The sequence below is a fragment of the Bos indicus genome, chromosome 5 (assembly GCF_029378745.1).
Source record: "Bos indicus isolate NIAB-ARS_2022 breed Sahiwal x Tharparkar chromosome 5, NIAB-ARS_B.indTharparkar_mat_pri_1.0, whole genome shotgun sequence".
NCBI lineage: Eukaryota > Metazoa > Chordata > Mammalia > Artiodactyla > Bovidae > Bos > Bos indicus.
Window position 1 is genome coordinate 104,523,696 of NC_091764.1, and position 25,502 is coordinate 104,549,197.

Genomic DNA, 25,502 nt, shown 5'->3' on the forward strand with positions numbered 1-25,502 from the left:
ACCATCCCCCCTTCTCTGCCTGTCCTCCATCCCTCCCTCCCTCCCGGTCCTTCCCCCTGTCCTCTGTCCACCCACCTCCACTATCTGGCCTTCCCTGTTCTCCTGGTCTCCACACCTTAGTCTCACTCATCCTGACTTGTCCTTTTTCCTTGCTTTGCCCTCCTGTCTTTGCGTTCAGCATCACCTCCTGGTTCCAGACCTCCATCCCTCGCCTGCCTTCTTATCTCCTGGTCTCCCTGTCTGCTGGCTCCCCAGGACTCCCAGCCCTGACTTTTCTTCTGCCCCACCGTCTTGCTTTTCCAGTCCGGACGCTGCAGGTCACCTGCCCTCAGGAGCCCTCCTCCCTCGGGAGAGCTCTCAGCTCTGACTCCTCCTTGGCCCCTCCTCCTGCCCAGCTCACCTTTAATTGAGATGCTAATGAGGCTTCTGCGGCTTCCCTCCTGGGCCGGCGGGCTGGCTCCCGGGTCTGGCTGCTGCACCTGTCAGGTGAGGGGGAGGAGAGGCCGGGCTGCCAGATTCAACTGGAAAGGAACCAGTCCCAGTCCAGCCACAACCTGGGAGTGGGAAGCAGGAGGCAGCCCAGACCTCTTGGAGCCCAGCTGTCCCTGGGGCCGAGAGGGAGTCAGGTCACAGCCCGAGGTCAGGCCCGGGGACCAGAGGGGAGAGTCCAGACTGCAGGGAAGAGTGGGCCGGGCGGGGAGGGAGAGGAAGAGGGCAAGATCACAGAGCCTGACACCTGGAGAGGAAACAGGCAAGGAAGAGAGCCGAGAGACCCAAAGAGAAGCGAAAGGCAGAGAGAGGGACAGAGAGAGAGAGAGAGACGGAGACAGAGAGAAGCTAAGACACAGATATTGGAGGAAGAAGACCAAAGACAGAGATTGACTGAACAGAGGAGACAGAGGAGACAGAAAAGGAGAGTCTAGGACAGAAATCAAAGGGAGTTTTATCAGGGAGGCAGAGAGGCCACTCAGGGGAGGCTTGGCTCCAGCTTTTCTGCCCAGACACTGGCAGGTCAGCAGGCTCCCGGGGACGGGCTCGAGGAGGAAGGGGAGAAAGTGGGCAAGAGGTGGGAGGAGAGTGGGATGAGGGCACGGGCCCCAGGTGATGAGGATGAAGGAGGCACCCAGAGCCCAGAACTCAGCCCGGCCCCTCGCCCTCCCCGACCTCCCAAAGGGCTCATGAAGGGAGACAAGCCTGAGGAGCCGGGGCCGGGTCCCGAGCCTTCGGGCCCCCCGCCGCCCACGGAGGAGGAGGAGGCCCTGCTCGAGTTCCACCGCTCCTACCGGGAGCTCTTCGAGTTCTTCTGCAATAACACCACCATCCACGGCGCCATCCGCCTGGTGTGCTCGCAGCACAATCGCATGAAGACAGTCTTCTGGGCCGTGCTCTGGCTCTGCACCTTCGGCATGATGTACTGGCAGTTCGGCCAGCTCTTCGGAGAGTACTTCAGCTACCCCGTCAGCCTCAACATCAACCTCAACTCGGACAAGCTTGTCTTCCCTGCGGTCTCCATCTGCACCCTAAACCCCTACAGGTAACCTGAGTCAGACGTCCCTCTGGGCAGGAGAGGGGAGCCCTCGACGTGATGGGCCAGCCGCTCTGCCCAGGGAAGACTTCCTAGTGCCTGGGCCTTCTCCAGAGTGGGCATGTTGTACCTACAGTCTCCTCCTCCACCCCTTCATCCTCCTGAAAGTGGGAGGGATCGCCGATGAGTTCAGAAGGGCAAGGTGGGAATCAGCCCCTCCTTATCAGGAGATAAATCTGATGAAGATCCTGCAAGGAGATGACTGCAGGTGGGGAGGGGGGGCGGTGGTGGTGGTGGTGGTAGGAGCTGGCTGGTATTGGGCCCTGGCAGGGTGGTCTGGTTTGAGAAGGGCAGTTTGTGTTGGAGAGAGCAAAGTGGGGGAGCGGTGGTGATGGAGCCTTCCATGAGCCTCGAGGCGGGGTTGGGGGGTGAGTGGGGGTGTAGTCCCAGAGCCAGGACAGCAGGACAGGATGGAAGCTGCCCTGGCCAGGCTGTTCCTCCAGAGGCCCAGGTGGCCCTGTTGCGCTGTGCAGTCCACCTGTCCAGGTGTGGTGTTTGGGTGTGTCCTAAAGTTTTGGGTTTCACCCAGCGTTCTTTGCCAATTTTCGGTTTGGAAGCCAGAGGGGATGGTGGTAACCATGGAGAAGACAGGAGGGCAGAGTTGGGTGTTTACACACACCTGTGTGTTCACTCGGTCCTGCCACACCTCACACCTTGGGACACCTCCGGCAGGCCAGATATGGCTCTAGGCACCCAGCGAATGGGTTCATCAATAATTCCTACAACAATCGTTGCTGAAGGCCATGTACTCTGCTACATATTGAAAGATAAGATGGAAGAGATAGGCATATAAACAAATAACCTCAGCGCACTGGGACAGGTACCATAAAAATTGTGAGCTAGAGTCAGAGTGTAAGGTTTATGAGTGAGAGTGTATGTGAACGCATGGATGTGTGTGTGGAAACAAATGAGGTGTGCATGCAATTGCGAGTGACTGGGATTGGTCACATATCAGGGGTGGTGTAGTGTCATGAGCTGATCAGGGTTGGGACATCCTGTCCTACAGAGAAAACACTGCTCTTCCACTTCACTGATAAACTCCTGTATGAGGCCCAGGTTAAGAGGCCAGTTACTGAGAAGCTGCTTCATGCACCAGACCACAGGATGCAGTTAGGAACTCCTCGGGCAGCTCCTTTAATTCTTCCAACAATCCTCCGAGGCAGATACTGTTATTATTCCTGGGTTACGCTTGAGGAAACTGAGGCAGAGAGCGCTAAGGCACACGGTCACAGACTCCACTGTGACTTTCCCTGTTTGTGGTGGTTGTTGTTCAGCCACCAAGTCGTGTCTGACTCTTTTGCAACCCCACGAACTGCAGCACCCCAGGCTTGCCTGTCCTTCACTATCTCCCTGAGTTTGCTCAAACTCATGTCCGTCGAGTCAGTGATGTCATCCAACCATCTCATCCTCTGTTGCCCACTTCTCCTGCCTTCAATCTTTCCCAGTATCAGTCTTTTCCACCCTGTTTGCCTGATTGCAAACCCCTGTCTCTTCTTAATACCCAAAATGTGAATGTGGAATAATAGAGTTTCTGCTCAGATGCTACATCTCATTTCTCTTTCGTTTGTTTGGGGGTTTTTTTGTTTGTTTTGTGCAGCATGTAGGATCTTAGTTCCCTGATCAGAGATCAAACCTGCACCCCCTGCATTGGAAGCACAGAGTCTTAACCACTGGACCACCAGGGAAGTCCCTACATCTCATTTCTGAGCTTGTCTTATTCCCTCTCTCAGCCTTCTTTCTCTTCCCCTGGTGCCTGCGGCTTTGCTTCTCTTCTTCCCAACCTCAGTGCTCCCAGCCCTCTTCCTTCCCCTACTTCCCCCACCCTCATCCCCTGGGGCAGTGGGGAGGGGAGGGCAGGCAAGCAGGAGGAACTAGCCAATAGTAGGCTCTCAATAAAGACTGTGGTTGAAAGATGCGGGTGAGAGACGGACAGTGTAAGGTTAATCTGTTGAGGCCTGCATATTTTCCAAGGTTCCGAAGGGTGCAAGGCTGTGGGCAGTAGAGGAAAACGCCCCAGGGAATGAAAACCAGGGCCCTGGCCTCTGGGGCTTGCAGGCTGGGAGGCAGGTATTCTCACCGAATAAAACAGTCCCTCCTGCAGGAGTTAGTGGGGAGACACCCAGCACCCTGGATAGGAGGGGAGTCAGAGAAGGCGCCTCAAAGCCGGGGCAGGATATGGAGCCCCTACTGTGTGTTCGATCCTGCGCTGGGAGTTCTCTAAGCACTACCTCATTTAATCTTGACCGGTCCACGGAGACGGGCATTATTATTTCTATTTTGCAGATGAGGAAGTGGAGGTGAAGTAACTGAGCAGGGTCAAACTGCAAGTAATAATAAAAAATAACAACGAGAACGTCTCTGGTGGTCCAATGGTTAAGACTCCGCACTTCCAATGCAGAGGATGCCAGTTCAATTCCTGGTCAGGGAACTAGGACCTCACATGCCATAGAGTGTGGCCAAAAGAAAAAAAAAGAAAGAAAAAACACCAATGATAATGGCTAACACATATAGTACTTAATATGTGCCAAACAAAAATTTATATTAATAAATGATTTAATTTTCACAACAGATCTCTTATGTAGATACCAGTATTGCTCCCATTTTATAGATGACGAAACTGAGGCCCAGAGAAGTTAAGTAATTGCCTAAGTTCACACAGGGAACTGGTAGTGAAACAGATTCAAAAATCCGTTGCCTCCCCATCACATAGAAGCCAGTGAATCTAGGGTCAGTAGCTGAGTCAAGACCAAGTATGTTTGCTTTCAAAGTTCTTTCTCCCATTGCAGTTTAAGGAGGGGCCAGGCAAAGCCATCCAGGGATGGGGGCTGGTGGGAGCCTGTGGGGAGCAGCAGGAGTCCAGAGGGAGGGAGGGGGAGAAGGGAAGCATCCGGGTTATTGGTTCCTGTTCCAGGAGAGAGGCAGGGGTGGGTGGACAGGTTGATGCAGCCTGGTGGGTGGGGACCTGCGTGTGACTCATGCTGCTAGCTGGTGTGGGTGCTGGCAGAGGCAAGATAGGTGACTCGGACTGGGGAGCAGGGAAGGGGTGGAAGTCTTGGAAGAGATAGAGGAGCTTGTGAGATAACTGGAGGCAAAGTCAGCCCAGGTGCCCAACTGCAGGTGGCAGGAGTGTGGCCAGCAGAGGGGGAGGGGTATTCTGGGCTGTTCTGTAACTTCCAGGAAAGGGGATAAGGCTGAAGACCTTCATATTAAGCAAGGAGGTGTTGAGAGTCCAATGTGAAAGGTCAGCCACAGCAATCCCCATCCACTTTCTGGTTAACAAAGGTCTTTTTTTCACCCAAGAGAGGGGGCCAGACAAAGCCACATCCATGGCAAACAGAGCCCAAGAGCGTATTTTTTTCATTCAATCCTTGGGGGGACTGAGGCTGGTTTTAAGGAAGAGTGTGGCATTCTTGGACAGCAAAGAAGGTCATGGAATCTTCCTTCCCCTTAGAGAGCTGCACTGAGGGAGGGGAAGGCTCTGAGCCAGGCCATCCAACCTTGACCCTGCGGGGGACCCTGCACTGCCCCCCACTCCCCCCACAGGATCTGGAAAGCAGGCTCTGCATTGGCAGGCCTGGCAGGGACAAAAAGCCACTGTCCCCACCCCCCGCCCCCCCCCCCCCCCCCCCCCGAAGTGATGGACTCCTTCGTGTCAGGAATGTCACTTATCTCTGCAGCAACTGCTGATGGAAAGTTCTTCCTTAGGTAAAGCTGCAGCTTACCTCACTGTAACTTCTGCCTTCCGGCCCTGGTTCTGTCTTTGAAGCAGCTCTAAAGACATCTCCTCCTTCTTTACCCAGTGGTCATCTGTTCAGGGACTCCAAGGACAGCAGTCACCAGGCTGTCTTTTCAGCATCCATTATCATGATCTGATCTTCGTCACAGGCTTACTGGATAAGGAGAAAACTACCAGCCCAGAGTTGGAGGCTCTGAGAAACGTACAGATTTTGCAAAGGTCACCCAACTATTTAGGTGGACGAATCAGAATTGGAGTCTGGTCTTCTGCTCCACTTTTATTTTTTAAAGAATTATTTATCTTTGGCTATGCTTGGTCATCGCTGCCATGTGCGGGCTTTCCTAGTTGTGGCGAATAGGGGCGCAGGCTTCGCATCGCCGTGGCTTCTCTTGTGCAGCACCAGCTCTAGGCGCGTGAGCTTCAGTAGTTGTGGCGCACAGGCTAAGTTGCTCAGCCCCATGTGGGATTTTCCCCTACCAGAGATCTAGCCCGTATCCCCTGCATTGGCAGGTGGATTCTCAACCGCTGGACCATCAGGGAAGTCCCTGTACTTCTGTTAAGATCACAAAGTCACAGGGCAGTTGAGTGGCAGGCAGTGCTCTCCTGTCTCCTCAGCCTTCTCTTCTCCAACAATAGGTTACTATTATTTTACTATCATTATTACTATTATTAAACTGTTCTTTCTTATTAAAGAACAGTTGTGACCATAAAAACAGTAGCTGCAGTTAGACAGTACTCACTCTGCCAGCTCTTTTTATCACTATGTTTCTCATATGTTAATTCACTTAATCCTTATCACCTTGAAGGTAAGTGGTGAGGCTAGGAAATGAACCTGGGAAGCTGATTAGAACTCAGTTCCTGTAACTTTTACTGTTTTTTTTTTTTTTTTAAACTTTTAATGTTATATTGGAGTATGCTGCTGCTAAGTCGCTTCAGTCGTGTCCGACTCTGTGCGACACCATAGACGGAAGCTTACCAGGCTCCCCCGTCCCTGGGATTCTCCAGGCAAGAACACTGGAGTGGGCCACCATTTCCTTCTCCAATTCGTGAAAGGGAAAAGTGAAAGTGAAGTCACTCAGTCGTGTCCAACTTTCAGCGACCCCGTGGACTGCAGCCTACCAGGCTCCACCATCCATCCATGGGATTTTCCAGGCAAGAGGACTGGAGTGGGGTGCCATTGCCTTCTCTGATATTGGAGTATAGCTGATTAACAATGTTGTGAGAGTTTCAGTTGCACAGCAGAGCAACTCAGCCATACATACACATGTATCCATTCTCCCCCAAACTCCTCTCCAATCCAGTCTGCCCCATAACACTGGGCAGAGTTCCCTGTGTTATAAAGTAGGTTCTCGTTGGTTATCCATTTAAATATAACTGCTGCTCTCGGGAGCCTGCTGGGCTGCCGTCTCTGGGGTCGCACAGAGTCGGACACGACTGAAGAGACTTAGCAGCAGCAGCAGCAGCAGCTGTTCTTATAATGACCAATAACAAACAAATCTCAGAATGTCAAACACACACCTTCAGCCTGAGCTACATTTTTCTCCTATGAGAGGATGAGGGACAGCCTGCTAGACTTTTATGAGGGAGATGGTGGCTGAGGACTGTGAGGTTTGGACTAGGCACATGAGGACCGCCCTGTGTGTGTGTTAGTTGCTCAGTTTTGTCTGACTCTTTGTGACCCCATGGACTCAAAGGCTCCTCTGTCCATGAAATTCTCCAGGCGAGAATACTTGACTGGGTAGCCATTCCCTTCTCCAGGGGATCTTCCCAACCCAAGGATCGAACCCAGGTCTCCTGCATTACAGGCAGATTCTTTACCATTTGAGCCACCAGGGATTGTCCTCCATATTGGTGGTACCATTTTAGACTCCCACCAGCAGCAATTTCAGATGCTCCACATTCTCACCAATACTTGATGTCATCAGTCTCTTTGAGCCTGCTGCTGCTGCTGCTGCTAAGTCGCTTCAGTTGTGTCCGACTCTGTGCGACCCCATAGACGGCAGCCCACCAGGCTCCCCCGTCCCTGGGATTCTCCAGGCAAGAACACTGGAGTGGGTTGCCATTTCCTTCTCCAATGCATGAAAGTGAAAAGTGAAAGTGAAGTCGCTCAGTCATGTCTGACTCTTAGCGACCCCCTGGACTGCAGCCTACCAGGATCCTCCGTCTATGGGATTTTCCAGGCAAGAGTACTGGAGTGGGGTGCCATTTCCTTCTCTGTGGTTTGAGCCTAATGGATGTTAAATGGTACCTCATTATGGTTTTAATTTACATTTAAGTACTAATGATGCTGAGTGCCTTTTCATGTGTTTAGTGACCATTTGAATATTTGGGGGGTTCCTTTTTAAAACTATGTCATTTTCTTTTTAATTTGTAAGAAGTTTTTATATTTCAGCATTTCTTCTATTTTTTATTCTAGTAAATTTTGCCTACCCCTAGGTCGTGAAGGTATCTTTGATGTTTCCTTCTATAATCTTTATGGTTCTGAATTTTTTGTTTGGGTTGCTTGACTTAATTTTTGTATACAGACTAAGGTAGAGGTTGAGGTTCTTTCTTTCCCCCCGTTTTTCATACAATATCCAGCATCATCTTTTTTAAAAAAATTATTTTCCTCATTGAGCTGAACAGGTGCTTTGGTCAAAAATCAGGTTGACCATATATATATTTGAGTTTATTTCTGGATTCTATTCTGTCCTATTGATCTGTTTATCCTTACATAAGCACTGCTGCTGCTGCTGCTAAGTCGCTTGGGTCGTGTCCGACTCTTTGCAACTCCATAGACGTCAGCCCACCAGGCTCCCCCGTCCCTGGGATTCTCCAGGCAAGAACACTGGAGTGGGTTGCCATTTCCTTCACTACACTGTTTTGATTACCATGGCTTTACAGTCTTAAAGTTAGGTAGAGTAAGCACTCCAACGTCGCTCGCTGTTCTTTTCCAAACTTGTTTTGGCCATTCTAGATTTTTGCATTTCCAAAGCAATCTTAGAATTGACCCGTCAATTTCTTCAAAAATGTCTGCTGGAATTTTGATAGGGCTTTGCTTGAATCTGGGCTTTCCGGGTGGTTCAGTGGTAATGAACCTGCATGCAATGCAGGAGATGTAGGTTCAATCCCTGAGTCCGAAGATCTCCTGGAGAAGAAGATGGCAACCCACTCCAGTATTCTTGCCGGGAAAATTCCATGACAGAGGAGTCTGGTGGGCTATATTCCTGGGGTCAAAGAGTCCCACACAACTTCTCCATTGAGCACGCATGCACAGCTTGAATCAGAGAGCAATCTGGAAGGTGGCATAGGAGTTCCTGATCTACTTGTGTCTGCACCTCCTTTTATTTTGGTCTTTATTTCAGCAGGATTTTCAGTGTACAGGTCTTGTACACCTTTCATCAGATTTACTCCCAGTATCTGATGTTGTTTATGCTATTTAATATGGTGCTCTGATTTCATTTTCCATTTTTTTGATCGCTAGCATGCAGAAACATTTTTTGCATATTTTTTTTTGTATCCCGCAACCCTGTTTATTTATCGGTCCTAGGTGTCTGTTTTGTTTTGGTAGATTCTATCCCTAAGGCCCTGCTACTTTGCCTGGACTTTCATGATGGAGATGGCATGGGCCCTGTATTGAGAAGGAATGTGAGGATTTACACTGGACAGTGTTTAACTCACGGTTTGTGAGCCCCACCTGAAACTCCTTAAAACTGAGTCTTTGGTAGGAGGGCGGGGAAAGGAGACTGTGTGGTACCGGTATTTTTAAAGTTCCTCGGAGGTTCTAGAAGTGCAGTTGAGACTCCCTGATTTAGAAACTGTCATGTGGCAGACGGTCAAAGGCCACCCTCGCCGAGATGGGGCGGATGGCCCATGCATCTCGGGTCCGTGGGAGTGTCTGGGCCTTGCCGGCCCACCCCCTCTCCTGCTTTGGGAAACGGCAGACAAGTTCCGGGTTCCCTTCCAGGCCAGGGCGAGTGGGAAGAGAGCACCTCCCGTCTCTCCCTTACGAGAAACATGCGGCAATAAATGCCGTCCCCGCCGGGGCTCACTGTCGCCTCCAATCACCAGGCGGACACACCTGTCTGCGCCTCCCCTCGCCCCCGAGATAGCCCTGCAGACCCCAGAGCTATTCCTCGCAGACTTCTCTGGGCTGAACTGATCTCACCCGTTACAGACGGGGAAACTGAGGCACGGGAGATGGTGGCGTGGGAGGCGGGGGGGGGGGGCGAGGATTGTTACCAGGCCGCCACCTCCTAGTCCGACCTTTCGCCATCGCCCCTTCCAGGTACAAGGAAATTCAAGAGGAGCTGGAGGAGCTGGACCGCATCACGGAGCAGACTCTTTTCGACCTGTACAAGTACAACTCCTCCAAGACCCTCGTGGCCCACGCCCGCTCCCGCCGCGACCTGCGGGAGCCGCTGCCGCACCCCCTTCAGCGCCTGCCCGTCCCGGCTCCGCCCCACGCGGCCCGCGGAGTCCGCCGCGCCGGCTCCAGCATGCGGGACAACAACCCCCAGGTGAACAGGAAGGACTGGAAGATCGGCTTCCAGCTGGTAAGGCCCCGCCACCCCTCCGCTACCGCCCCGCCCCGCCACCGTCCAGAGGCCCCGCCCCCTCCCCGCCCCAGCCTGCGCGCCCGAGTCGGCTTAGCTCCCCGCCCTCCACGACCCGCCTTCGCTGCCAATGATACGAGGCGGCAGTCCGCGCGCTGGCAAGATAAATAGGTTACATACACGAATAAATTTGAAAATTAAAATTAAATAACGTCTCTCTGGGCGCCAGCTTGTGGAGACTCCTCGCTGGGGGCCTCTGTGGGAGCGTTTATGGGGATGGGAAGCCAGATCTACTGTGGAAATGCTGTTTCTGAATACTGATCCCCAGTGTGGGACTCACTTGGGACCTTCCAGGGTGATGGGGCATTGGGGTTCCTGCAGGCCCAAGACAGGATTGTTGTTGCTGTTTAGTCGCTCAGTTGTATCTGACTCTTGGCGACCTCTTAGACTGTAGTTCACCAGGCTCCTCTGTCTATGGGATTTCCCAGGCAAGAAGATTGGAGTGGGTTGCCATTTCCTTCTCCAGGGGATCTTCCCGAACCAGGGATCAAACCCAGGTCTCCTACATTGATAGGCAGATTTTTTACCACTGAGCCACCGGGGAAGCCCATATATCTATCAGATCAGATCAGTCGCTCAGTCGTGTCCGACTCCTTGCGACCCCATGAATCGCAGCACGCCAGGCCTCCCTGTCCGTCACCAACTCCCAGAGTTCACTGAGACTCACGTCCATCGAGTCATATATATATCCTCTCTCTTAAGCCTCCCTCCCATCTCCATTTATTTTTTTAGTTTTCTTGCTATCCTCTCCTTATTCTCTGTCGTGGGCTTCCCCGGTGGCTCCCTGGTGGCTCAGACAATAAAGAATCTGTCTGCAATGCGGGAGACCTAGGTTCGATCCCTGGGTCAGGAAGATCCCCTGGAGGAGGGCATGGCAACCCACTCTAGTATTCTAGCCTGGAGAATCCCCATGGACAGAGGAGCATAGCAGGCTACAGTCCACGGGGTCGCAAAGAGTCTTACACGACTGAGTGACTAAGCGCACACACACACATATATACATATACACACATATATATATTTATGGCTGATTCATGTTGTATGGCAGAAACCAACATAATATTGTAAAGAAACTATCCTCCATTTAAAATAAAAAAAATAATAAAGATTTTTAAAAAAGGGAGCGAAGCAGAGAGACGGTACCCAGTGACCAGGGTTCCAGTCCCCTCTTTGATACTGGGACAAACTGCTTGATCCCTCAGTATTCCCATCTGTGAAATGGGGAGAAGAATCCTTGCTTCACCCCCCTCAGAGGCTGCATAAATGACCCCAAGGTGTGTGCAACTTCCAGTCTCCTCCATCAATCCTGTGCTCTCTAGGTCTGCTGTCTTCCAGGCTTCGGCTTCTCCCAGCCTGGCTCCCCGCCCCTATCTATCAGTCTTTAGGACCCCAGACCATTCATTGCTTAACCTTGCCCCGCCCTGCTTACCCTTGCTGCTGGTTCTCTGATGCTCTGGTCTCTGTGTCCAGTGCAACCAGAACAAATCGGACTGCTTCTACCAGACGTACTCGTCAGGGGTGGATGCTGTGAGAGAGTGGTACCGCTTCCACTACATCAACATTCTGTCCAGACGGAGACAGGACACCTCTCCCTCGCTGGAGGAGGACGTGCTGGGCAAATTCATCTTCACCTGCCGCTTCAACCAGGACTCCTGCAATGAGGCGTGAGTCTTTCCCCGCTGCCAGGCTTCCTGCTCTGCCCCTCCCCCCACCTCCCCCCCTGGTCTCCTTTTCTGGACCATCCTGAGACCCAGCATGGAAGGCACCCTGGAGTGCTGGTTGAATAACTGAATGCCTGCAGGTGGGGAGGAAGGGAAAGTATTGACCTCAGGTCCAAACCTGTGCCTGGGGAATGGCCTTGCAGGACACGTGTGGCTCCCTGGGTCTGCGGCAGTGTCAGATGGGAGCCTTGGGAAGGCTGGGCTTGAAGTCTGGCTTTGAGAAACTAAGGACTGAAGCATGGCTCCCTGTTTTTCTGAGGCCTCTTTCTCACTGGCATCAAACTCGAGAATGCCTGAAAGGTCGTGTGGGCCCCTGCTCCGCTGCCTCAGATAACGCAGGCAGCAGTGGGTGGCGGACACAGCATGGACTGAATCAGGGACTAACCCTGAGTTCCTGCTCTGGCTCTCTTTCTTCTGGACCAGGTGAGTCTGGGCATTCACTCCAGTCTTCAGAGCCTATTTCTTTGTTTGTGAAATGGAGGGAAAGGAGATTCTTTCAGTGTTCATTGAACCAATATTTTTGACTTTCTGGACTATGTGCCAGTCACTGTTTTGGGCATTTGGGATACATCAAAGAAGAAGAAAAATATCCTTGCCCTTCGGACACTTTTTCTTTCTTTGACCACACTTGGTGGCATGCAGGAGGATCTTAGTTCCCTGAGCCGTGCTCCCTGCACTGGCATCTCAGAGTCTTAACCACTGGACCACCAGGGAATTCCCTTGACACTTTTTCTTAAGCGATGAAGTTGATAACATCTGTCTTTGAGTACATGAGATAAGGAGTTTGAGGGCACTTTATACACTGCAGTGAGTCGTGGGTCTCATTGTTAGTGGGAAGTCACAGTCACGCAGGTGAAGTGACTTGCCCTAGGACAGGCTTGTCCTGTCCTAGGCTTGTCCTAGGCTTGTCCTTGTCCTAGACTTGCCCTAGGACAGCCAGAGCCTAGGGCCCCCCTCACACTACTGCACTGCCCGCCTGGCATTCTTTCAGTCACATCTCCTTCCATGATGTCTTTGCAAAGAGGTCATGGTTGCAGCCAGCTCTCTGAGGGCTGGGGGGGAGGCTAAGAGTAAGGGAGGTCCCCTTCTGTAGCCGCTGCCCGCCCCCACCCTGCCTTCCGTATTCCTCGAAGTTCAGGCACTGTGTCCCTGCCTCTACCCAGCTGAGGAAGGGCCCGAGGCAGCATCTCCACCCCACAGGGACCCTGTCCCTTCCTTGTCACTGAAGACTGTTGGCAGGGCCAGGTGTCACCTGCTTCTGCCCGCCCCCTCCCCTCACCTGGAGCACACACTCTGCCCACACACACCTTTGTTCCTGTCTCCGGTTTGTGTGTTTGTTTGAGGACAAGTAAGACAGTAGCAGCACCTGAGCCTGTGGCAGCCCACAGCTACCACCGAGTGGCTCTGTCACCCTCTCGCTTTGCCCGCCCCAGGCTCCCGCCTTCTCATCAATGGAAAGTCCATAGTTCATCTCAGTCTTGACACTTAGGTCACTTCCTCACTGCAGAGCCTCATCGATTCTCACCAGGGTTATCATAACCCCCCAATCTGTCTCTCCACCTCTCGAGCCTCCTTTATTCTGCGACTGCAGGAAGCTTTACTCTTCAGCATTCTGCCTGCACTTCACTGCACTTAACTGTTCCAGACAGTCCTGTGTGAAATCTGTCAGTGTCTCTCTGGCCTTCAGGATCGAGTTGAAGTTCTTTATCATGGCTTTCTCAGCCCTCTCCTACTCTGTGTTCAATTCTCTTGCCTCTCTCTCTATGATCTTTTCTTTAATAACAGCTTTATTGAGTTGTACATCGCATACCACAAAATTCATCCTTTGAATGGATATAATTCAGTAGTTTTTACTGTATTTACAGAATTGTGCAACTATTAACACTGTCTAATTTTAGAATGTTTTCCTGTCTCCCTATGTTGTCTCCTCCTCCAAGCCTTGGGAACCACTAATCTACTAACCACTGTCTCTATGGATTGCCTACTGGGGACATTTCATATAAATGGAATCACATAATATGGGGTCTTTTGTGACTGGCTTCTTTCACTTAGTAAGGTTTATCCATGTTGCAGCATGTATCAGTAATTCCTGCTTTTCTTTTTTTTTGACTTCGTCACAAGGCAAATCCTAGTTCTCTGACTGAGGATCCAACCCTGGTTCCCCCTGCAGTGGAAGTGTGTAGCCCTAACCACTGGACTGCCAGGGAAGTCCCCCAGTTCACCTCTCTTTTTCACTAAATAGTCTTCAATTGTATGCTTATGCCGCATTTAGTTTATCTATGCTTTGGTGGATGAACGTTTGGGTGTCTTTCACTTTCTGGCTCTTACGAATAATGCTGGATGCTGCTATGAGCATTCCTGTACACGTGTGTGTATGGATGTATGTTTTCATTTCTCTCAGGTAGATACCTAGGAGTGGGGCTGCTGGGTCACATAGTAATTCTATATTTAATATTTAGAGGAATGTTAGACTGTTTTCCAGGTATCTGGGCCATTTTACATTCCTACCAGCAGTGTGTGAGGGTTGCAAATTCTCAACATCCTTGCCTTGTTATATCTGTCATTTTGGCTTTAGCTGTCTTAATGATTCCCTATACCCCCCTTTTTTTTTTTTTTTGGCTGCACCATGAGGCTTGTAGTATCTAGCCCCGACTAGGGATTGAACATGGGCCTATAGCCGTGTAAGTGCTGAGGGCCGCTGGACCACCAGGGAAATCCCTGATTTCCTATACTCTTAATAGAAAATTTATATAGCCCTTACCCAGTGCTAAGCACTGTTCTGCTGCTACTGCTGCTAAGTCGCTTCAGTTGTGTCTGACTCTGTGCAACCCCAGAAACAGAGGCCCACCAGGCTCCCCTGTCCCTGGGATTCTCCAGGCAAGAACACTGGAGTGGGTTGCCATTTCCTTCTCCAGTGCATGAAAGTGAGAAGTGAAAATGAAGTTGCTCAGTGATGTCTGACTCTTAGCGACCCCATGGACTGCAGCCTACCAGGCTCCTCTGTCCATGGGATTTTCCAGGCAGGAGTACTGGAGTGGGGTGCCGTTGGCTTTTCCAAAACACTGTTCTAGGTTTCATTTAATCCTCCCAGAATCCCTATGAAGTCAGTACTAGTATCATCCCCATTTTACAGGTGAGGAAGCTTCGACACAAAGAGATCAAGTGCTTGGGCTGGTCCCCTAGCTGACAGTCGTTAGAGCTGGGGTTCAAGTCCAAGTAGCTTTGCCCTGGAGTCCGTACTCTTCACCATCATGTCACACTGCTTCTCATACACTCTCGTAATGCACTTGATGTGTTTCCGTTTACATGTGTTTTTACCAAGTGTGTGTGTAATGTGGACATAAATGGTGTTGTATTATGTACATCATGTTGCCCTTCACTTTTTAAACTAAGCTCTGTGAGTTTAAGATTCAGTCTGTGGTCTGCTCTATGGATTCCACCTGCTGCGGACAGCCTGTGGTGTCCCTGTCCCTTCCCCTCTGAGCAGGGCTCCCAGGCCTTGTAGGACTGGCCTCTTCCTCTTTCGTCCCTCCTTGAGCACAGCCTGTGTTCTGGAAACGCTGCCATCCTAGCTCTTCCCAGAATGTGCGCTAGTATTTCACATTTGAGCCTGCTTTTTGAGGGCAATGAACTATTCCAGATCGTTGAGCTCCATCTCCTCATTTTATAGATGAGGACAGTGAGCTTAAGGAAAATGGTTTGCTTAAGGCTGTATAGGCATCGCTCCCGCTCCCATCTCCGTCCAGCCTGCTTCCCTCCCCTACTTCTCTTCCTTCCTCCTCTACCACCCCCAGCCCAAAGACCTGTTCCCCTCTTCTCCCTCCCGCCCCCATGGCTGGGGAGTTAGAACAGATAACCCCTGTTGGCTGAGGAGTTCAGTTCAGTTGCTTAGTCGTGTCTGACTCCTTGCGACCCCATGGACTGCAGCACGCCAGGCTTCCCTCTCCATCACCAACTCCCGGAGCTTGCTCAAACTCATGTCCATTGAGTTGGTGATGCCATCCAACCATCTTATCCTCTGTCGTCCCCTTCTCCTCCTGCCTTCAATCTTTCCCAGCTTCAGGGTCTTTTCTAATGAGTCAGTTCTTCGAATCAGGTGGCCAAAGTATTGGAGTTTCAGCTTCAGCATCAGTCCTTCCAATGAATATTCAAGACTGATTTCCTTTAGGATGGACTGCTTGGATCTCCTCGAAGACCAAGGGACTCTGAAGAGTCTTCTCCAGCACCACAGTTCAAAAACATAAATTCTTCGGTGCTCAGCATTTTTTATAGTCCAACTCTCACATCCATACATGACTACTGGAAAAACCATAGCTTTGAGTTAGATACCCCCTGTTCCCTTGTGGGCTCTGGCTGCGTCTGCACAGCCTCCCCGTTGGGGGACGTGTGATTTGCTGTCAAATCATGTTCCTATTGTAGCAACACAAATCTGGGACTCCTTTCTCTCTGTTCCCAAGCCTGTCCCAGCCCTGCTTTGTACCTCCCAGTAGGAGGCATGCCATTGCAAGACCTGTTCCTGCCCTTGGATCTGACCTTCCTGGTCTCACTGTCTTGCCCCACCCCACTCCCCCACCACTTCCTTTCTCTTTTGTTCATTCATCAACTATTTGTTCCCGATCTCCTGCGTCTCCTACATGCCAAGAACCATGCCATTAACCCAGAGATGATTCAGCCATGAAGGTGATGTGTTTCCTGTCTTCAAGGAAATTATAATCTGAGTGGGGAAGTAAGATATAGACGTGTGAGAAGCCAGGGATGCTGCAAGAATTCATAATGTAGTGTAGCACCAAGATGGGAGAGGCCACAAGGCCAATGAGGTGGGGTGGCCTGGGGGGCAAGCCTGGGCGAGAAGGTAGCTGACCCGGGTTTGAGTCCTGTCTCATGCTTGCTGCTTGTGTCACCTTGGGCAGCTACTTGACCTCTCCGAGGCCGTGCCTCCTCTCTTGTGAAGTGGGGATGATGCCTAGTGAGAGGGCCTGGGTGAGGCTTCAGCACCTCGTCCACACATAGTAGGTGATCAGGAAACAAAGGGCTCTGAAAGTGCTCTCCCTGACCCCTGCACCTTCCCCTCTGACCCCTCTTTCTCTCTCCTGAATAGGAATTACTCTCATTTCCACCACCCGATGTATGGAAACTGCTACACTTTCAACGACAAGAACAGCTCCAACCTCTGGATGTCCTCCATGCCCGGGGTCAACAACGGTGTGCTGTCCCGACCCCAGCCCCAGCCCCATCCCCTCCGCTGCCCTGTGTGCCCACATCTACCTGCCTTGAGCTCCTGTCCTAGAAATGCTCCAGGCCTCACTACAGCCCTTCTGTATCCTGGAAAAATCCTCTTTGCTTTTTCTCCCCTGTGGGTATCACGTATTCCATCCCAGGTGTGACAGGAATCCTGTCCTGGCTCTGGCTGGCCCTGCACCCCAAATCCAGCTCGTGCGTGTACATGCTTGGTCACTAAGTCGTGTCTGACTCTTTGTGACATCATGGGCTGTAGCCCGTCAGGCTCCTCTGTCCATGGAATTCCTAGGCCAGAATGCTGGATTGGGTTGCCATTTCCTTCTCCAGGGGATCTTCCTGACCCAGGGATCGAACGCATGTCTCCTGCATTGTCAGGTGGCTTCTTTACCACTGAACCACCAGAGAAAGCCCCCGAATTCAGCTCAGGGGTTGCCAAATCCATTTGCAGGTCTTCCTTAACTTGCTGCCCTGGGAGGCTTAGAGACTAGGCAGGGTGGGAGGATGGGTTTCCACACCCTGATGCTTCTCTCAACCAATGTGCCCTGCCCCTTGGCTCTGTTCCCCCCGTTCTCCCCAGGTCTGTCCCTGACACTGCGCACAGAGCAAAATGACTTCATCCCACTGCTGTCCACAGTGACCGGGGCCCGGGTGATGGTGCATGAACGGGATGAGCCTGCCTTTATGGATGATGCTGGCTTTAATCTGCGGCCTGGCGTGGAGACCTCCATCAGCATGAGTAAGGCAAGGATGCTGACCGGGAGACCTGGGGAGGACCCCAGATGAGGGGCAGAGAGAGGGCTTAGAGGGTGACAGCTAGAGGGCCAGAAGAAGTTGTGATGGGTGAGCTTCGAGCATGTAGCCGTCTTCAGGAGCAGAAATCTGGGGCGAGGGGTCGGCCAGGCCGAGTGTGCATTAGGAAGTAGGTTTCTGAGGACTACACGTGGGATGAGAACACCGGGAAGGGGTTCAGAACATGCTGAGGGTTCCAGGGGATGCTCCAGGCCCAGTGTCCTTGGTAGCTGTGGGGGCATGTTGTTAACTGACCAGGCAGGTAGGAAAGATGGCGGGAAGGACATACAGCCAGGGACTGAGGGAAGACTGAGGTCAAGAAGAGGCCTGGACCACTTGCTCTGACCGCTTGGTGTCTCTGGGTTCTTAGGAAGCTGTGGACAGACTTGGGGGTGACTATGGCGACTGCACCAAGAATGGCAGCGAGGTCCCAGTGGAGAACCTTTACAATACCAAGTACACGCAGCAGGTGAGGCCCAGCCTGTTTCCATGGCAACCAGTGTAGGTCAGCCGTAGCCACCAGGAGTTCGTGATGGGCGATGGGGACTGTGGAGAGAGGGGTGGAGGCGCACTGGTGGGGCTGGTTTGTCCTCCCCTCCCCTGCCATCTGGGGCTGTGTGGGGGTGGGCAGGCCTGACCCCCTCCCCCTTCGCGCTTCCCTCCCCCAGGTGTGCATCCATTCGTGCTTCCAGGAGAGCATGATCAAGGAGTGTGGCTGTGCCTACATCTTCTACCCGCGGCCCGACGGCGTAGAGTTCTGTGACTACAGGAAGCATAATTCCTGGGGTGAGACTGCGGGAGGCCGGCCCCCATTCCCACCTGAGCCCAGGACTATCCCAGGAGCCCTGCACTCTCAGTGCCCCCTCTGTGGCTTCCGGCTCCCACGTTCTCCAGCCGGTTCTCCCACTGACTCCTGTTTCCCGGTTCTTAGATGCCGCCCTGTCCATTTTCCTCTCACTCTCTCCTCTCTGTCCCTCCCTCACCGTTTTTCTCTCTCTTTTGACTTCTGTGTGTTTATAATTGGATGTCCCCATTTAAAAATAACTTATGGGACTTCCCTGGTGGTCCAGTGGTTAAGAATTCACCTTGCAAAGAAGGGGACGCAGGTTTGATCCCTGGTTGGGGAACTAAGATCCCACATGCTGCAAAGCTACTGCGCCCATGAACCGTAAATAGAGAATCTGTGCCAAAAGGAAAGATCCTCATGACACAATTAAGACCTGACCCAGCCAAATAAATAAATAAGCAAATATTTTTTTTTTTAATAAAAATAACTTGCAGCAAAAGGAAAGAAGAGCATGTGAGGAAGATCTCCCTGGGTTCCTTGCTCTGCGGGTAGCATCCTGCTCACTCCCTAGGGTACCAGCAGGGTTGTTGCTGGGCGCTAGTGGGACAGTGCTGGGTTCAGGAAGAAAAGACTAGAAATTGTGTGAATCTGCCTCTTTCCCTAACACCTTCCAGTTTATGTATGTTTCATCATGCACATAATATATCAGTTCAGTAGGAGCAGGTGTATCATTTAGAAATGACTTGTGGAAGAATTAAAACATTACAACTAGAGGAGAGCGCAGTCAAAAGAATCTGGAAGACACTAGAGTCTCCTTCTGGCCCTGGTCTAGGAGCACATCAATCTCTTCCTTTTCTTTACAGCTGAGTTATTCAGCAGGGAAGCTGAGAGAGAAAGAAAGTCCCCAGCAAGAGAACACAGAACATAGAGGGCAGACATAGAACATAGAGGGCGGGCGTCCTTGGTCCACACCCCCTTATCTGGCCTAGCCGACCCCTCCGAGGGCACAGGGCAGGGACACGATGGACCCCAGGGTGGAGATCAGCCTCTGTCTGTGCATCTCTGCCTGCTTTCTTTCCTGGTGCTGCTCTCTCAGTCCTTCCCCGACCCGTGCCCTGCAGTCTCAGCCTCTGATTTCTGGCTTTCTGGCTTTGGAGAATCACAGCGCATCTGAACTGGAGGGAAGTTCAGAGGCCGTCTTGCCTGATGGGCCCCTTTCTCAGATGAGCAAGCTGAGGCCCAGAGGGAGGACGGGATGTCCCAGGACATGCAGAGCGGGCACTCTGCCCACTGTTCCCCGGGCCCCCAAACGCTGATTGCTAAGTGGTTGTGAGTTTGAAAAAGATCCTTGAGAGAAAAATGACCTTGCTATTTGCTAGAAGCTCTGAGAATAAAGGAGAGAAACTTGGCTGAAGATACAGTCTGCTGAGTTTCCTGAGGACTGCTTGCTCCCCAGCCTAATTGCTTCCCAGTCTTTCTAATTAAAGATTAATTCTGTGATTAATTATATACCCTGGTATTCAGAGGGATTTGGGTCAGAAATGAAGAAGGACCCGGGTGACTGAAAGTATCAAGAATAACAAAAAAACCTTACTTAGAACCTGGGAAACAGGGGTGAAGGGGGAAGCTATGGTCCCATTGAAAGTGAAAGTGAAACTCGCTCATTCACGTCCTGCTCTCTGTGACTCCATGGACTGTATAGTCTGTGGAATTCTCCAGGCCAGAATACTGGAGTGGGTGGCCTAGCTGTTCCCTTCTCCAGGGGATCTTCCCAACCCACGGATCGAACCCAGGTCTCCTGCATTGCAGGTGGATTCTTTACCAACTGAGCTATCAGGAAAGCCCTTAAAAGTGAAAGCCTCCCAGTCATGTCTGACTCTTTGTGACCCCATGGACTATACAGTCTATGGAATTCTCCAGGCCAGAATACTGGAGTGGGTAGCTTTTTCCCACTCCAGGGCATCTTTCCAACCCAGGGATCAAACCCAGGTCTCCCGCATTGCAGATGGATTCTTTACCAGCTGTGCAACAAGGGAAGCCCATGGTCCCATTATTCTTTTTTTGGTAACAGGTGTATTGAGATAATTCATTTCCTGGATAACTCACTCACTGACAGTTTACAGTGCAATTTTAGTATTATGTGTGCCTAGTCACTCAGTTGTGTCCGATCTCTGTGATCCCATGACCTGTAGCCCTTCAGTTCCTCTGTCCGTGGAGATTCTCCAGGCAATACAGTTTTAGTTTTTTTGCACAGTCGTGGAACTGTGTGACAATTGTTGTAATCAGTTTATAGCCTTTTCACCGCTCCAAAAAAAAAAAAAATTTGTACCCGTAGTGGTCTCCAAGCTTGCCATTCCCTGTATCCACTGGGCCTCCCCCTACCCCCCTGCCCCGGCCCCTCAGAAACACTCAACTACTTTCTATCTACTATAGATTTGCCTCTCCTGGACATTTCATAGATCACAATATATGATCCTTTGTGATTGGCTTCTTGTACTTACCCTTAATATTTTCAAGGTTCATCCACCTGGTATCAGGTGTTCATCCACCTGGTATCAGGGCTTCCCTGGTGGCTCAGCTGGTAAAGAAGCCGCCTGCAATGTGGGAGACCTGGGTTGGGAAGATGCCCTGGAGAAGGGAAAGGCTACCCACTGCAGTATTCTGTCCTGGGGAATTCCATGGACTGTAGTCCATGGGGTTGCAAAGAGTTGACTGAGTGACTTTCACTTTCACTTTCCACCTGGTAGCATATATCAGTCCTTCATTCCTTTTTATGGCTGAATAATATTCGTTATATGGATAGACTGTATCTTGTTTATCCATTTATCAATAAATGGACGTTTGGGTTGTTTCCCCTTTTTAGCTGTTGGGAACAATGCTGCTAAGAACATTTGTGTACAAGTTTTTGTGTGGTCAATTTTCAGTTCTCTGGGGTGTGGAATTGCTGGGTCATTTAGTAGATTTAGGGTTTCCCCAATGGGTCAGTGCATAAAGAATCTGTGGGCAATGCAGGAGACGAAGGGGACACGGGTTTGATCCCCGGCTTGGGGAGATCTCCTGGAGAAGGTCATGACAACCCCCTCCAGTATTCTTGCCTGGGAAATCCAATGGACAGAGGAGCCTGGTAGGCTAGAGTCAGACCCGACTGAGCAACTGGGCACACGTGCATGCAGTATAGTATTTTATGTTTAACCTTTTGAGGAACTGCCAGACTGTTTTCCACAACAGTGGCACCAATTTATATTCCCAGCAGCGATGAGTTCCAATTTCTTCATGTCCTCATCGACACTTGTCATTGTCCTTTTTCACTGTAGACGTCTTGGTGGTGGTGGTTTAGTCACTAAGTCGTGTCCAGCTTTTCGCGATCCCATGGACTATAGCCCACCAGGCCCCTCTGTCCATGGGATTTCCCAGGCAAGAACGCTGCAGTGGGTTGCCATTTCATCTCCAATAGCCATCTTAGTGGGTGTGAAGTGGTATCTCATTGTGGTTTAATTTCATTATTCTTATACAAAAATTTTTCCCACTTTTCTTTTTCACTTTTCAACATTTGTCTGTATCCAGAATTTGCCTGCAGTGTGGGAAACCCATGTTCAATCCCTGGGTTGGGAAGATCCCCTGGAGAAGGAATGGTAACCTATTCCAGTATTCTTGCCTGGAGAATCCCATGGACAGGGAAGCCTGGGTGGCTATAGTGCATGGAGGTGGCAAAGAGCTGGACCCATGACTGAGCGACTAACACTTTCACTTTAACAAAGGTGTAACCTGTTGTTTTTATTTTTTGCTGGACGTGGCTTTATTTCTTAAACATGTTCTGGTGCTGTCACTCAGGAGCCCTTCCTGTTTTGCTCCATAATACTCTTCTGCAGTGGGTGCCAGGGGTCTTGGGAGACCTGGAGGGTGGGGGTGGAGAAGGTGGAGGGGGCCTAGGAAAATGAGCACCTCTCTGCACCCTCAGGCTACTGCTACTATAAGCTCCAGGATGCCTTCTCCTCAGACCGCCTGGGCTGTTTCACCAAGTGCCGGAAGCCATGCAGGTGAGCATCCCCTCCTGGAGCCCAGATTGGTCGTCTGGGTACCACAGAGGATCCTTGGTCCAACTTTGAATGGGAGAGCCCCACCCCTCCCCCCTCACTGAGCACCTTCTCCATCCCCTTGTAGTGTGACCATCTACAAGCTCTCTGCCAGTTACTCACAATGGCCGTCCGCGACATCCCAGGTAGAGTATGTGTGTATAGCACTGCGGTCGTCTCTGGGCATATGTGTATGAGTGTGTTTGACCCCACCCCCAGCTCTGTAAGCCTGAAGAGTACGGGGTGACCCCACTGACACCTCATCCCCTCCCAGGACTGGGTCTTCCAGATGCTGTCCCGACAGAACAACTACACCATCAAGAACAAAAGGTCAGTCCTACCCTGATCCTGGGCTTCCCTGCCCACTAATGCAGGAGTCTCGGGTTTGATCCCTGGGATGGGAAGATCCCCTGGAGAAGGAAATGGCAACCCCCTCCAATATTCTTGCCTGGAGAATTCCATGGAAAGAGGAGCCCAGCGGGCTCCAGTCCATGGGGTCCCAAAAGAGTCGGACATGGCTGAGTGACTAAACAGTAATAATAATTCCTTTCCCTGGGTCCCAGCCCTGGGAAAGGAATCTGTGGGAGGGAAAGCAGACCGAGGAAGAGGGATGGGTACAGCTGATTGGAGGAGAGTGTTTTTGAGCAGCAGAGAAATTAACCCTGGGCCGTCTCTTCCCACCCTCTCCCCTACTCCAAAGGGATGGAGTTGCCAAACTCAACATCTTCTTCAAGGAGCTGAACTACAAATCTAATTCTGAGTCTCCCTCAGTCACGGTGCGTCCTGCCCCACTGAGCCTGGGATTCTCTGGGGGCGGGGGGTCTTAGTCAGGGGGCTGTCCGTAAACACAGGGGATTACCTCTGTGGGGCCTGAGGGTTTGGGCCTCGAAGGTGGGGGACCAAGGGAAGGGGAGAGGGTGAGCATTAGAAGGGTGGAAGGATGCCTGTTGGGGTGAAGTCTGGGGTAGGGGGAGTGCTGGATGATGGGGAGAAACCTCTCGAGACAAGCCTGGGTGTTAGCCATCCCCACAGTGGCCTCATTCTTGGTTTTCCCTGGAAGAAACCAGCCAGCAGTCCTGTGCTTCCAGAGGAGGGGAGCAGAGGCCAGGGGCCCTGGGGTCAGGAGAGGCCAAGGGGAGTGGAGCTGGGCTCCCTGCCAAGTGCTCAGCGTGCCTCTCTCCCTCACAGATGGTCACGCTCCTGTCCAACCTGGGCAGCCAGTGGAGCCTGTGGTTCGGCTCCTCCGTGCTGTCTGTGGTGGAGATGGCTGAGCTCATCATTGACCTCCTGGTTATCACCTTCCTCATGCTGCTCCGGAGGTTCCGAAGCCGATACTGGTCCCCAGGCCGAGGGGGCAAGGGCACCCAGGAGGTGGCCTCCACTCCAGCCGCCTCCCTCCCCTCCAGTTTCTGCCCCCACCCAGCTTTCTCCTCCTCATCCCCGCCAGACCCTGCCATGTCCCCGGCCTTGTCAGCCCCTCCACCTGCCTATGCCACCCTGGGTCCCCACCCAGCTCCATCAGGCTTGGCAGAGGCCAGCACCTCTGCCCACGCTCCGGGGGAGCCCTGAGAGGGAAGGACGGTATCCCCTCCCCAAGGCAGGCACTTCCCTTGGTGGGAGGGACGCAGCCTTGGCAGGATTCAAGAATGTTTGGCGGCTTCCTGTCAGAGCTGCCCAGCTGCCCCTGCTGTGTGCGTGGGTGGCGGGGAGATGAAGCAGCATGGATAGGGGGCTGTGGAAATTGCCTGGAGACCCCCGACCAGCATCACCCCAGTTCCTCCCCGTACCCGCTGGTCTTGCCTCGAGAACACTTTGCTCTCCCCCACCCCAGTGCAGCCAAGTCCTCTTTTTCCTTGGATCGGCTGAGCCAAACTTGGATCTCTGACAAACAACTTTCCTAGGAAACAACTGACGACCAGAACAAAACACAGACGAGGGCACACAAAGGCGTGTGTGGTTTCCTTCCTAAAGATGGCTGGATTCGGCCCCAGAATGGCCCTCCACACTGCCTTCCAGTGACACAGGCGTTTGCGCCTCTTCTTGAACTGGGGTGGGGAACCCCACCCCAAAAGCCCCCTCGGTTAGTTGCTAGGCGACTCTGTTTGCCTGACTCCCAGGGCAGGAACTGGGGCAGCCCGATGTATTAAAGACCTGGATTCCCAGTCAGCCTCACTACCCCATCCCCCTGACGGAGCCTCGCCCGGCGCCTCTGCCCTGTGTCCTTGTCCTTTGTAACTCTAAGTATTTGCTCAAGCTATTTCCTTAGCCTGGACGCCTCCCCCGCCCCCATCTGCTGGAGAACTCCTATGCATCCCTGAGAACCCTGCTCGGATACCATTACTTCTGTGAAGGCTTCTTCCCCACCCTGTCTTCCCCAGATCTTACCACTTCCCTCTCCCGTGGACTCCCATCACACACCATCACATCCATGGGAGTGCTGACGCTGCATTTAATTTTCTGTTCATTTGTGTCTGTGTTCCCAGCATGACCGAGCTCACTGTGGTTAGGGATTGAGTCTTATTCATTCATGTATCCTCACTGTCTAGCCCAGTGTCCCGCTTGGAGCAAGTAGGCAGGTACTTAATAAATGTTGTTGCATAAAGAATGTCTGGAGGGACTTCCGTGGATCAGGGAACTAAGATCCCCCATGCCATAGGGTGTGGCCTAAAAGAAAATGTCTGGAGAGCTGGATGGCACCATGAGGGGGCCAGGGAGTGCGCGCAAGTCCCACAGTTCTGGGTTGGGGAGTGGGGCACAGGACAGTCTCCCATTCCTCTGGCTGCACGATGGGAATAACCATCCTTCAGGGGCCTTGGGAGAGACAAACCGTCTTGCTAGTTCTTCCACGGGCATTGCTGAGCATCTGCTCTGTGCCCATCACCATGTTCAGGTGGGAGGTGAAGACAGGTGCCCTCCATCAGGAGTCCTGCTGTGCAATGCTTGGGGTAAGTGTCCCTGTCCACAGCCTAGACCCCTTT

The 25,502-nt window shown here is 51.9% G+C and overlaps 1 protein-coding gene across 3 annotated transcripts; it reads left to right on the forward strand.

The window, feature by feature from the left end:
• Positions 1 to 62: 62 nt before the first annotated feature.
• SCNN1A (sodium channel epithelial 1 subunit alpha) lies at positions 63 to 25,129 on the forward strand. 3 transcript variants are annotated; one of them, XM_070790257.1, is made up of 13 exons: positions 63 to 486; positions 1,174 to 1,534; positions 9,589 to 9,856; positions 11,387 to 11,580; positions 16,736 to 16,839; positions 17,453 to 17,616; positions 18,035 to 18,133; positions 18,333 to 18,450; positions 22,410 to 22,488; positions 22,613 to 22,670; positions 22,799 to 22,854; positions 23,225 to 23,300; positions 23,713 to 25,129. In XM_070790257.1, exons 2-13 carry the CDS (start codon positions 1,179 to 1,181, stop codon positions 24,091 to 24,093), a joined length of 1,953 nt encoding a protein of 650 aa, XP_070646358.1. In that variant the 5' UTR covers positions 63 to 486; positions 1,174 to 1,178; the 3' UTR covers positions 24,094 to 25,129. The 3 variants fall into 3 exon arrangements, with proteins under 3 accessions (XP_070646358.1, XP_070646359.1, XP_070646357.1); XM_070790258.1 differs by lacking the exon at positions 63 to 486 and adding an exon at positions 499 to 639; XM_070790256.1 differs by lacking the exon at positions 63 to 486 and having other exon boundaries at positions 516 to 1,534.
• The last annotated feature ends 373 nt before the right edge of the window (positions 25,130 to 25,502 follow it).